The sequence below is a fragment of the Crinia signifera genome, chromosome 9, assembly GCF_055691185.1.
Source record: "Crinia signifera chromosome 9, ASM5569118v1, whole genome shotgun sequence".
NCBI classification, from domain to species: domain Eukaryota; kingdom Metazoa; phylum Chordata; class Amphibia; order Anura; family Myobatrachidae; genus Crinia; species Crinia signifera.
In genome coordinates this window covers 129673660-129686579 of record NC_139225.1, presented here as the reverse complement: position 1 = coordinate 129686579, position 12920 = coordinate 129673660, and the positions used below count along the sequence as shown (strand labels likewise).

The window sequence follows — 12920 nt, the reverse complement described above, 5'->3', positions numbered from 1 at the left end:
CTTTGAAGAAAAACCCCACCCAAATCTAATTCTCTCCGCACAAGTGACATCTGCCCCACCCGCAGTGCACATGGTTTTGTCCATCTAAGAAGGATTTTGTCAGAAAGAATGGACTAGAATAACCCCCTATGTTTGGTTGAACCCCTCATGAAGGGAATGATCTCCTCATTATATAATTTAATATTACATTCATCAGAACCCCCCCGCTCCCAATTTTGAACGTCAATGGGAGGTAGATTTAGGAAATCCCCCAGATGAAAATTCTTGGTCCCTAATTCTTGAGAGATTATCTAAAAATGCAATCTCTACTCTGATTGAGGAGAATGCATATAAAATGTATTATTGCTGGTACTTGGTTCCAGTTAGACTAAATAGAATTTATAGCTCTGCTTTACCTCTATGCTGGAGAGGCTGTGGTGAATCGGGCACTTATTTGCACATATGGTGGACTTATTAGAAAGAAGTAGCAAATTTATTGAGTAAAGTGTTACTAAATAATGTAAATAGAGATCCATTGTCTTTCCTGCTAATAACTTACCTAGACCCTCTTTCAGAAAACTTAGCAACCCAGATATTAAGTGCTGCAAGATGTCTAGTTGCATCACACTGGAAAAGCCTGGACCCCCCTTCTGCTCAAACATTGTCAAATAAGATATGGTTTGTGGCTTCAATGGAGAAGATAACAGCATTTCTACAGAACAGATCCATAAAATGTATTCAAATTTGGAATCATTGGTTTGTTTATACACAATCACTATATGGCGGGAAAAAACTTGCCCAACTTGAAAAGTACTGTATGTATTCTGAATTTTAATTATGACCTCTTCCATGGTAAAAAAACATCACTTAACTGCTGATTTCACTATAAATTCCGCCCGGGCAAATATTGTCTTTATTTATTTTTCTTTTTTTGTTGTTGTTGTTTTTTTTTTTTCTAATGTAAGAGTAAATATGTATATAACACTTTTGAAAGCTTCAGGAACATGTCCCAAAAGATAAAGTATAATACAACACTTGTGTCATTTCACAATTTTAGGTTAGTTAAGAACAGAAATCGCCTTGCTCTTGAATGTGGCAGTGTTCTTTGCAAAATTTGGAAAGGTGATTATTCCGTTTTAAGTATGTATGTATATTTTTTTAAATATTGTAAGCTGTATATCAAAAGTTGAATTGAATAAAATATACTGATTAAAAGAAAAAAGGGATCATCACCAAAAATAACCTTCTAGAAATGACATATATTGTGAGATCTGGACACAGAGCCGGCCTTAGGCAAAGGCAAACTAGGCAATTGCCTAGGGCATTTGGAATGCCTAGGGGCATTAGCAGCTTCTGCTGATTAAAATGATATGCAGCATGCCTATATTTTGTGTGTGAGGGAGGCTGTATCTGCATATGAAATAGTGTAATCATGGAAATCACTGTAACATAGCATTCTGTATGCAGGTACAGCCACAGTCGCACACAGAATATAGGAATGCCGCATATCATTTTAATCATCGGAAGCTCCTTGTGTTTCCTGGTCACATAACAATGCAAATAAGACGAATTTTCAGCAAAAAAGGCACCCAAAGTTAGCAGAACAAGCCAGGAGCTGCATGGCCTATTGAGGCAAGATGTATGAGGAAATATCTGTATCCAAGCAGAGGCAGAGGTCACAGTGTTAGCGGCTGTGCGAGTGCTTTCTGTGGGTGGGTTGGTTGTGCAATAGTTTATTGAGCAAAAAGACTGACCTAGGTCAATCTATTAGAGCGCCTCTATATGGGTATGTTTCCTTATAGAGCAGCCGATTCAGGGGATGGTCAATTCCCCAGGTAAATAACAGAAAACAACAAGACAAAAGGAATCGGCGCTCGAAGAAATACAAATTTAAGAGCTTGCATCAATTTAAAATATTTAATAGAAAATATACATAATAAATTCCTCACAATATAATCAAAATAGACAATAAAAAAAATATAAAAAACACATAGGTAGTTAATTAAGAGCAATGGACCTGTTATGGAGGGTTTTAGTATAGTCACCAATAATAGTTGATATGACCTGCTCTGATCCAGGGGCTTGTGTCCATAAGATGGTATAGGAACGTCCGTATTGATAGGGCCGTATACAAGTTAGTAAGTCCTGTATGTTGCCTTGGAAGTCCGCCCGTTGGCAATAGATTGGTTATAGCCAGCCCGGGGTATCCATAGATAGAAATGGCGTTCAGGATGAATAGGCCTCTTACGGTTCCAGTGTAGCAAATGCTTTGGACAGGATCAGATAAATGATGCAGCAGGTGGTCAACCAATCTTCAGGGTGAATCCCTCTCTCCAAAGGTGGTCCAATAAACACCAACGCGTTTCGCTGTGTTGGCCCACAGCTTTATCAAGGTGGTATTTTGTGTGTGAGTGAGGCTGTATCTGCATATGAAATAGTGTAATCATGGAAATCACTGTAACATAGCATTCTGTATGCAGGTACAGCCACAGTCGCACACAGAATATAGGCATGCTGCAAATCATTTTAATCATCGGAAGCTCCTTGTGTTTCCTGGTCACATAACAATGCAAATAAGACGAATTTTCAGCAAAAAAGGCACCCAAAGTTAGCAGAACAAGCCAGGAGCTGCATGGCCTATTGAGGCAAGATGTATGAGGAAATATCTGTATCCAAGCAGAGGCAGAGGTCACAGTGTTAGCGGCTGTGCGAGTGCTTTCTGTGGGTGGGTTGGTTGTGCAATAGTGTTCGGCATATGTGTAAGGGGCATTATGTGTGTCATGAATAAATGCATTAATAATGTGCGACATGTGTAACAGGCATTATGTGTGTCATGTGTATAAGGGCATTAATAATGTGCAACATATGTGTAAGGGGCATTATGTGTGTCATTATGTGTATGAAGGGCATTAATAAAGGTTGGCATAATGTGTAAGGGACATTAATAATGTGTGTCATGTGTAAGGGGCATTACTGTGTGGTATTATCAGGGGTGCCGAGAGAAAGGGGTAGGGGGTACAAATTACCCAGGCCAAAGTCTGATGGAAGGGCCCAGTGGGGGCCCCGGGCCCCCTCCCCTTAAGTGACAGCAGCAGCTGCAGCTCTTCTCCTCTGCCCATCACACACTGCTTTGTGCTGGGTTGCAGTGTGGCCATGGAGGTGATTAAAATACATTATTTTCTCAGGATTTTTTCTAAGAGTATAATGTGAATAATGTACATAAGGTAAAGTGGTACTACTGTGTGATGTAACGTGAATAAGGGACACCATCGCATGATATAATGTGAATAAAGTTGCACTACTGTGTGGCATAATTTGAATTGGGGGTACAATTGTGTGGCCATGCCTCTTCTCAGCAAGAACACACCCCTCTTTGGGCTGCACACCGAATGTGTGCACTGTTTCTATTTAAAATATTGCGGGTAGGAGCACCAAAATGATGACTGCTATGATGAGGGTTGATGGTGCTGGGAAAGGGGAGCAGGGTCAGAGGCGGAACTAGTGGCGGTGTTAGGGGGCACCAGCCAAAATCTTGCCTAGGGCATCATTTAGGCTAGGGCCGGCTCTGTCTGGACACAGCATGGTGCAGTAGACAACAGTGTGCCCTTATATACACAGTCACTATACAGAGAACAGTGAATACAGCAGAGTACAGCACAGCACACTGTGGCATTCAGCATGTCCCCACTCAGTCCTTTTAGAGAGTACAAACAATTGTGAGACTGGGGTCTCTGGATATAGCACACCCAATGCAGCAGAGTACAGCACAGCATACCATGTCCCCTCAGATTTACTCTCAGCACATATACAGCAGACTGCAGTGCATCATTCATTTGCATTAAATGACGCCAAGTTATGTCTGCTGCGCCGTATATAGAAACAAGTCTCGCAAGAATCCGACATCGGGAAGATAATGCTCGCCAGCCTCACAGCTGGATCCAAATCTGGCGTGAACACCCGAGCTGCCGCATGGGTGGACGTGGATCCCTAGCAGTCAGAGTGGCTCAGATCCCTTGGACTCCAGACAGCTCATCTCTTGTTAACGTGGGAATCGTGGCATAAAACTTATTTCCTGCGGGCGTGGGATAATGCTGCTGGTGTTGGGCAGAGGGGATATGTCAATTTCTGAAGGGTCCTCACTAGTTTTTATGTTGAAGTTCTGCAGGATGAATATGAGAAAAACAAATATCTCCATTTTGGCCAACCCTTCTCCAAGGCAGATCCTCCTCCCTGTAGAGATGGGAAATATAAGATCATCACTAGTTTTGAAAACGGTTTTTGAATGGGCAAAATGAAATCTGTGTGCAAAATATGGGATGTCGTCAAAATTATGATATTTGATAATGAAGCCATCACAATCAGGGGCGTAACTATAGCACCGCAGCCCCCGCCACCGCAGGGGGGCGCTGTGCATGTGGGGGCGCCGGGGGCTGCGGTGCTATAGTTAAACCCCCCTCAATCCCCTGCAGACTTACCTATCGCGCTGGTCCCGGCGGCTCCGTTCTTCTGCTGAGGACCACCACAAAATGGCTGCCCCCATATAGCACACAGTTCTCTGAAACTGTCTGCTGTATGGGGGCGGCCATTTTCTGGTGGTCCTCAGCAGAAGAACGGAGCCGCCGGGACCAACGCGATAGGTAAGGCTGTGGGGGATTGAGGGGGGTTTGCATGGGCGGCAGGGTGGCGGGGTAGGGGTGCTCGGCGGGACGGCGACGGGGGGGGGGCCCTAACGGCGGGGGGGCGCCCAAAACATAGCTACGCCACTGATCACAATGTCAACAGTTATGAGGTCAACATTGTTAAAATGTTGATATTGAACACTTTGGCATCTGTAGAATATCAACATTTGAAAATGTCCATATGTGAAATTCTGACACTCTGCATTGACCAGTTGTTTAGGGTTAGAATTAGGGTGCAGGAGAGGAGTTTGGGTTAGGTATTAGGCTTACTTACTGCTACAGGCAGAGGCAGAACTCTGGGAGGCAATGGAGTCATCTGCCGCCGGGCTCCTGCTCCCAAGGGGGCACCTCTCCTCCCCATGCAAGTTTAAATCAGTTATTTAAAAGCCAACGTATTGCTTCTGTGGCTGAGTTCTGAAATATATATGTGTTCTCTATGTCTCTATCAATATTTATTAAAATAAATATATATTTTATATAAGGTTATATAAGGTTATAAGGTGTGTGTGTGTGTGTGTGTGTGTGTGTGTGTTTGGGGGGGGTACCAATATATATTTTGCCTCCGGGCAACTGGAACGAACTTACGCCACTGGCTACAGGTGACCCTGTGTCCAGAAGAAGTCATCATCTGGTTACAACAACTGGACCCGGTAGACCCCTCTAAAGGCCCACTGCACAGTTATGTCACTGCTAGACCACCAGGGATAATTTGTTGACATTTAAATCATGAAGACATTTATCATTGTCAACATAATGTATGTGGATCAGTTCAATGTCGAAGAATACATTTCGTTTAATTGTCATCTTCTGGCCTTCTGAAAATGATTCATACCTGTTGAAAATGGCAAAAAAGCTTCATTCTTCTGGAGCCTGCCATTGCCATCTAGAAAGTGACCTGGATCGAATATTGCTGGGTTTCGAAAGTGTTTGGGATCCTTCAGAACAGAGGTCAAAAGCGGAAACACTGTGGTTCCCTATACATAGATAACAATAGAGGAACACAATAAGGAGGTTATTTTGATTGACTCACAGAGCAAAATAATCGCTGCCAGCCACCCACACGAATGGGCACCCCACACTGGCTCGCCAATTGTCCCCACAGGCATGCGAATGGTTGATTTGCATAAAGATCTATTCACAGCCTTGCAAACGGTGCCGAAATCATTGGATGGTCATCGACAATCCAATGATTTCTTAGGTGCTTGCAAATCTAATTCACTCTCTGGTGACTCAGATTTGCAGCACCCAAGTCATAACTGCCATGTTACAAGCTGTGTTTTAAAAATGACAATTAGGAGCAGAGTGGCTGGTACTTTACCAGAGTGGCTGGTATTTTAAGTGCCTCTTCACTTTATCTCTCTCCAAGCTTTGATAAAGATATCCTATTGTTTTATATGTGGTCACCAATATAGATTATCTTACAACATACAGTAGCAGAACCAAGTCAATCTTTAATGAGATTTCATTAAACTCCGAACTGACGTTTATTGCCAGCACTTAACACAGCAAGTCTGGTTGGAATTTTATCATCACACATTGCTGTCACCTGTAGCCGGTATTCAATTAACTGCAGTATTTTACCACAAATAATTGATCCTTACCGGGCTATTCAATTGTCTCTGCCAGCAATCATCAGGGATTTTGATTTGCCTGCCTGAGGAAGGTGAAGCAAAAATTGTGATGATTGACCCAACAGTACCATTTTTGTTTTTTAGGAAAACAGGTCAAAGAATGTGTCTTGGATCCTTTGTGTTGTCGCACGAAAATGGGATATTTTTCACATTACAGAAGAAAAAACAAAAGTATAACTAAATAACCCAAAGTGAAACATTTGTTAAAAATCGCAATAACCATGGACAAATTAATACCCAACTAGGGTAAAAAGGGCTTTTTAAATAAAGAATTACATCTTGAACGAAGTCTATGTTTCATTGTTGAACATCAGAATCCCGCTTCAGAAGATATATGATTGTGATATCATGCATATTATTTATATGTACTAGGTGGTACTGTTAGAGCGCACTCCAGACAACCCCTCTTTTCTTGTATCTACTTTTTGTCTCTCACTAACAGGAGAGACGTTCTGGAGTTGCGACTCGTTATTGGATGAGCGCAATACCTAAACCATACCTTGCCTTATACATTTTTTTAAGTAATAAAAAAAACTTTTTCCAACCTTGGGGATCGTGTAGCCTCTGAAGTAGGTGGTTTCAGATACTGCATGGGGTACACTCAGAGGCGCAACATCTGCAAACCTCTGTATCTCATGTATGACAGCATCTGTATATGGCATTTTGTCTCGATCCTCTATGGAAGGAGGGCGGTCCTGGCCAATCACCTGGTCAATTTCTTCCTGGACCTTGGCTGAGAAGAGAAGAATAATTGTGTAGGATAAGATTATTTGCCATTCCAAAAAGTTCTAGAAACACTCTTTTCCAAATATAAAATGGTTACAGTACATTTTTGGGACTGGTATTACTTTAGTACAGGTTGAGTATCCCTTATCCAGATATCTGTTTTCCAAATTATTCTGAAAACCAGTTTCCAGAATGTATTTTTTGCAAAAAGCACTACTTTGGACATGATATCTAACCCGCAATACTGGGGACATGATATGTAACTGGCACCACTGCTGACATGATACTGTATGTAACTGGAACTACTTGGGACCTCTGTAAATTGACACTACTGGGGACATGCTATGTAACAGGCACTACTGGGGACATCTATAACCAGTGGCAGCTCCTGCAGGACTGCAGCCCTTCCAGTTGAAATCAGACTGTGTAAGCTGCTACTATTGGAAGCTGCTACTGCTCATTATACACAGGACTGGGAACCCCTCCCCCTCTTGGGATGCCATTACATGTTGAATAACAGCAATAGCTTCCAACAGGATATGATTTGTAACTGGCACTACTGGGTAAATCAGTAACAGTCACTACTGGGGACATAATATGTAACTGGTACTACTGGGGACTTCTGTAGCTGGCACTGTGGACATCTGTAACTGGCACTACTGGGGATATGATATGTAACTGGCAGTACTGGAGACATATGTAATTGTCACTACTGGGGACATAATATGTAACTGGCACTAATGGGGAAATCTGTAACTGAAACTACTGGGGACATCTGTAACTGGCACTACTGGGAAAATCTGTAACGGTCACTACTGGGGACATAATATGTAACTGGCACTACTGGTGAATTCTGTAGCTGGCACTGGGGACATCTGTAACTGGCACAACTGGGGACATGATATGTAACTGGCACTATTAGGGACATGATATGTAAATGGCACTACTGGATACATCTGTAACTGGCACTACTGGGGACATGATATGTAACTGGCAATACTGGTGACATGATTTGTAACTGGCATTACTGGGGACATCTGTAACTGGCACTACTGGGGACAAGATCTGTAACTGGCACTACTGGGGACATGACATGTAAATGGCATTACTGGGAACATCTGTAACTGGCACTACTGGTGACATGATATGTAACTGGCACTACTGGGGACATCTGTAACTGAAACTACTGGGGACATCTGTAATGGTCACTACTGGGGACATAATATGTAACTGGCACTACTGGTGAATTCTGTAGCTGGCACTGGGGACATCTGTAACTGGCACAACTGGGGACATGATATGTAACTGGCACTATTAGGGACATGATATGTAAATGGCACTACTGGATACATCTGTAACTGGCACTACTGGGGACATGATATGTAACTGGCAATACTGGTGACATGATTTGTAACTGGCATTACTGGGGACATCTGTAACTGGCACTACTGGGGACAAGATCTGTAACTGGCACTACTGGGGACATGACATGTAAATGGCATTACTGGGAACATCTGTAACTGGCACTACTGGTGACATGATATGTAACTGGCACTAAATAAATATAAATATTTGCATTCAAATATAGGCCCTTATTCAGGTCTGATTGCAGTACAAATTTGTTTGGAAAATGGGCGAAACCATGTGCACTGCAGGTGGGGCAGATGTAATATGTGCAGAGAGAGTTATATTTTGGGTGGGGTGTGTTTAAAACTGAAATCTAAATTGCAGTGTAAAAATAAAGCAGTCAGTATTTACCCTGCACAGAAACAAAATAACTCACACAAATCTAACTCTCTCTGCACATGTTACATCTGCCCCACCTGCAGTGCACATGGTTTTGCCCATTTTTACAAACAAATTTGTACTGCGATCAGATCTGAATAAAAGCCATAGTGCCTGAGATAATACACAAAGTTTGGGGCTGATTCAGACCTGTTTGTACCGGTCTGAATTGGGCCCCTTCTCCGATGGTGGGGGTGTGCGCATGCGCATAGTCGCTCATGCACATGTGCATGTTTTTCACCCACAGGGGCGTTTGCAAATTGAGTGACAGGCAGGGGTCTGTTGCTGCTGTCTGCCTAGCGTTCCATGGGCGTGCCAACAAATTGGTAGGCATACCCATAGAAACGCTCGGAGGACCCCCCAAGTCGCATGAGAATATAATATGCAGACTAGTGAGCAGGTCTGAATCGGGCACTTTGTTTCAGGTTTTAAAACCTTGTTTCACGCAAAAATAAAATATATTTCTGTATATTCTGTGTTTGATTTGTTTATGCAACACAAATGCATAAATATTCCAAAATGCCGAATAATCTGTTATCCAAAATGCTTCTGGACCCGAGCATTTTGGAAAAGGGATACTCAACCTGTATCATTTTGTTTCTGTGCAGGGTAAATACTAGCTGCTTTATTTTTACATTGCAATTTAGATTTCAGTTTGCCCAATGTGTATGCACAGCAATGATGGGGAAAATCGTTTAGTGCATACACACTGAGTGATTTTTGCCCGTATAAGCGATTTTCCCGCTTAGCAGGACACTATGGAAAGCCGTACACCACGTTGCTCATCTTCTGGTAATACCAGCAGATGAGTGGTGGCGGACAGAGATGATGCAGAAACGTGCTCACCGCTCATTGACGGGCCATACACACTCGGCGGCTTATGAGCTAAAAGCAGCTCAAACAACAAAACTGAGCTGCTTTCAGTTCAAAATCATCCAGTGTGTACGGACCTTGAAAGCCCATATACAGTGGGTGACTTTGAGCTGCTTCCAGCTCAAAGCCGCCCAGTGTGTATGGCACGGCGATGAGCTGTGATGCGCGCTCCCGCATCATCGCAGGGAAAGCTGCTCATCTGCTGGTATTACCAGCAGATGAACGGCTTTGAGGACGGCTTTGCATAGCGCTGTGCTATGCAAAGCCATCCCCCCCCCGCGCACGCTGACCGCGCCGGGCAGGGGGAAAGCCACTCAGTGTGTATGCACTGAGCAACTTTCCCCCCGCGATTACAGCGGTCACCGCTGTCCATACACGCTTAGCATAATCGCCCAGTGTGTATGGACCTTAACTCTCTCTCTCTGCACATGTTAAATTTGACCCACCTGCAGAACACATGGCTTTGCACATTTGAGAAAGATGTTGCTTTTACGACAAACTCTAAAGGCCCTAATGTTGAGCTCAAATTAGGACTCAAGAACAAGACAAGTTTTTTAATGTTCACTCACACACCTAGTTCAACAATATTTATTATTAACCCCTTCCCGACATTTGACGTACATTTACGTCATGGTCGGGATGTACTTCCCGACACATGGCATAAATGTACGTCATGCCATTAAACTGTCACCGCGTCTATAGACGCGGTGACAGAGGGACGATGTCTGCTGTCCCTGACAGCAGACATCTTCCCTCATTGCCCAGGGGGGGCAGCTATGCCCCCACCCATCGGCGATCGCTGTGATTGGCTGTTCAATGTGAACAGCTAATTACAGCGTTTTCTGTGTACCGGCGAATAACGTTCGCCGGTGACACAGGGATCGGTGGTGATTGGTGCTGTTAAGTACAGCACCAATCATCACCGGGTGTAAGGGTGTCACTGGTGGTCACCCCACCTCACCCCACCTGCCCCCAAAGGCTGTGATTGGTCCGTCGGACTGACGGACCAATCACAGCCATTACACCTCAAATGAAATAACGGAGACAGCCCTGCAGCCGCCATTCCGGTTAGGAACAGCGTGCAGAGCGGTCTCCGTGCCCATCTGTGCCTATACTGACCTGATCAGCGTTGGTGGCATCCGTGCTGCCAGCTCCTGCTGTGCTTGTGTTGCTGGTGCTGCTGCTGCTGCAGCAGCGTCATTGTGTCAGAGATTTAAATTGTGTGATATAATTTTGTATCTGCTGCCCTCTGCTGCCCCCCTTTTGTGCTGATCAGTGTAAACTAACTGATCAGCATTTTTTTTGGGGTGCAGGTTTTTTTTTTTTTTATATATACCCTGTCAGGTTGCACCCACAGTTGTGTGCCTGCTGCCCCTCACTGCTAATCAGTGTTGCATCACTGATCAGCATTTTTTTTTTTTGAGGGTGCTGTGGGGGTTTTTTTTTTTAATTTTTTTACACCCACGGTGATTTTGTGGGTGTCCTGTGCCCGCTGATCAGTGACGTACATCACTGATCAGCATTTTTTATCTAATTTTTTTTTTTGGGATCAAATTCCTGTTGTCTTTGACTCATCAGCATTTTTTGAATTTTTTTTTTTTTGGGAGGGTGCTGTGGAGTCTTTTTTTAAAAAAATTTTTTACACCCACGGTGCTTTTGTGGGTGTCCTGTGCCCGCTGAGCGCTGATCAGTGACGTACATCACTGATCAGCATTTTTGATCTAATTTTTTTTTTTTGGATCAAATTCCTGTTGTCTTTGACTCATCAGAAGTTTTTTTAAATTTTTTTTTTTTGGAGGGTGCTGTGGAGTCTTTTTTAAAAAAATTTTTTTAGGTACTTGTTTCCTAGCACGGCCACAAATCTTGGCCATCAGGGGTAATTTGAGTGGCCTGCGACGCGACCGACGCGATGCCCCCGATTTTTCCATTGAAATGCTATGAAAAATCGGGTCGGTCGCGTCGTGTGCACCAAAAAATGCTAAAATGGTCCAGACGCGATGCCCCCGATTTCCCCATAGAGAACAATGTTAAATGCCTCAATTTACCCGCGATGACCACGATTTCTCATAGGAAACAATGGTAAATGGATCAATTTACCCAAATCAGCATAGGAACAATAGTAAATGGGCCAAAAACACCCCTGAACATTGAAATGTCCCCCCAAAAGTAGTTGACGCCACCCCGCCATCAACGTGAACCCGAAGCGTGGCGAGCGTAGCGAGCCCGCGTGGGGCGGCGGTACGCGTCCTCCGACCTTTTCATGCCCTACTATCCACTAGGGCGTGGAGTGAGAATAGAATAGTGTGGCGAGCGCAGCGAGCCACAGAGCCCGAAGCGTGGCGAGCGCAGCGAGCCCCGCGAGGGGACGCGGATACCTTCACAGGTAAACGCGTCCCTTCACGGGCTTCCCAGGTGTCCGCGTCGCCATGGACACCTGGGAAGCCCGCAAGGGGACGCGTATAACTGTGAAGGTATCCGCGTCCCCTCGCGGGGCTCGCTGCGCTCGCCACGCTTCGGGCTCGGTGGCTCGCTGCGCTCGCCACACTATTCTATTCTCACTCCACGCCCTAGTGGATAGTAGGGCATGAAAAGGTCGGAGGACGCATACCGCCGCCCCTCGCGGGCTGGCTGCGCTCGCCACGCTTCGGGTTCACGTTGATGGCGGGGTGGCGTCAATAACTTTTGGGGGGACATTTCAATGTTCAGGTATGTTTTTGGCCCATTTACCATTGTTCCCTATGATAATTTGGCTAAATTGAGCCATTTCACATTGTTTCCTATGGGAAATCGTGGTCATCGCGGGTAAATTGAGGCATTTAACATTGTTCTCTATGGGGAAATCGCGATGGCGATGGCCCCGATTTTACCCCCGATGACCGCGATTCTGATCGGTGTGGCCGTGCTAGGAAACAAGTACCATTTTTTACACCCACGGTGCTTTTGTGGGTGTCCTGTGCCCGCTGAGCGCTGATCAGTGACGGACGTTACTGACCAACATCTGTGCTCAATTTTTGGCGCAGGAGCTTTTTTTTTTTCTTTTAACTTACACGTGTTAAAGCACTACATACACACTACATACCCCCCGTGTTGAAATAAAGTTTGTACCCCCCCCCTACACTATACACGCCTACACAAAAATAAAAAAAATGTCCCAATCATCGCAAAGACTGTTTTCAGCGGAGGAGGCATATGCCCTTATTGCCTCTGACACTGACACAGCCAGTGAAGAAAGTGATGAATTTGCATT

At 44.4% G+C, this 12920-nt stretch overlaps 1 protein-coding gene across 1 annotated transcript in view; it reads right to left on the bottom strand.

Moving 5' to 3' along the window:
• Positions 1–1929: 1929 nt before the first annotated feature.
• Positions 1930–12920, bottom strand: part of LOC146036025 (cytochrome P450 2C23-like) — a 47786-nt gene continuing 36795 nt past the window's right edge. Inside the window, exons 8-10 of the mRNA XM_083159789.1 lie at positions 6835–7022; positions 5491–5632; positions 1930–4209 (exon numbers count right to left, since the gene is read on the bottom strand). Of these exons, the coding sequence (XP_083015915.1) occupies positions 4019–4209; positions 5491–5632; positions 6835–7022 (521 nt within the window). The 3' untranslated portion in view covers positions 1930–4018. The remainder of the gene's footprint in view (positions 4210–5490; positions 5633–6834; positions 7023–12920) is intronic.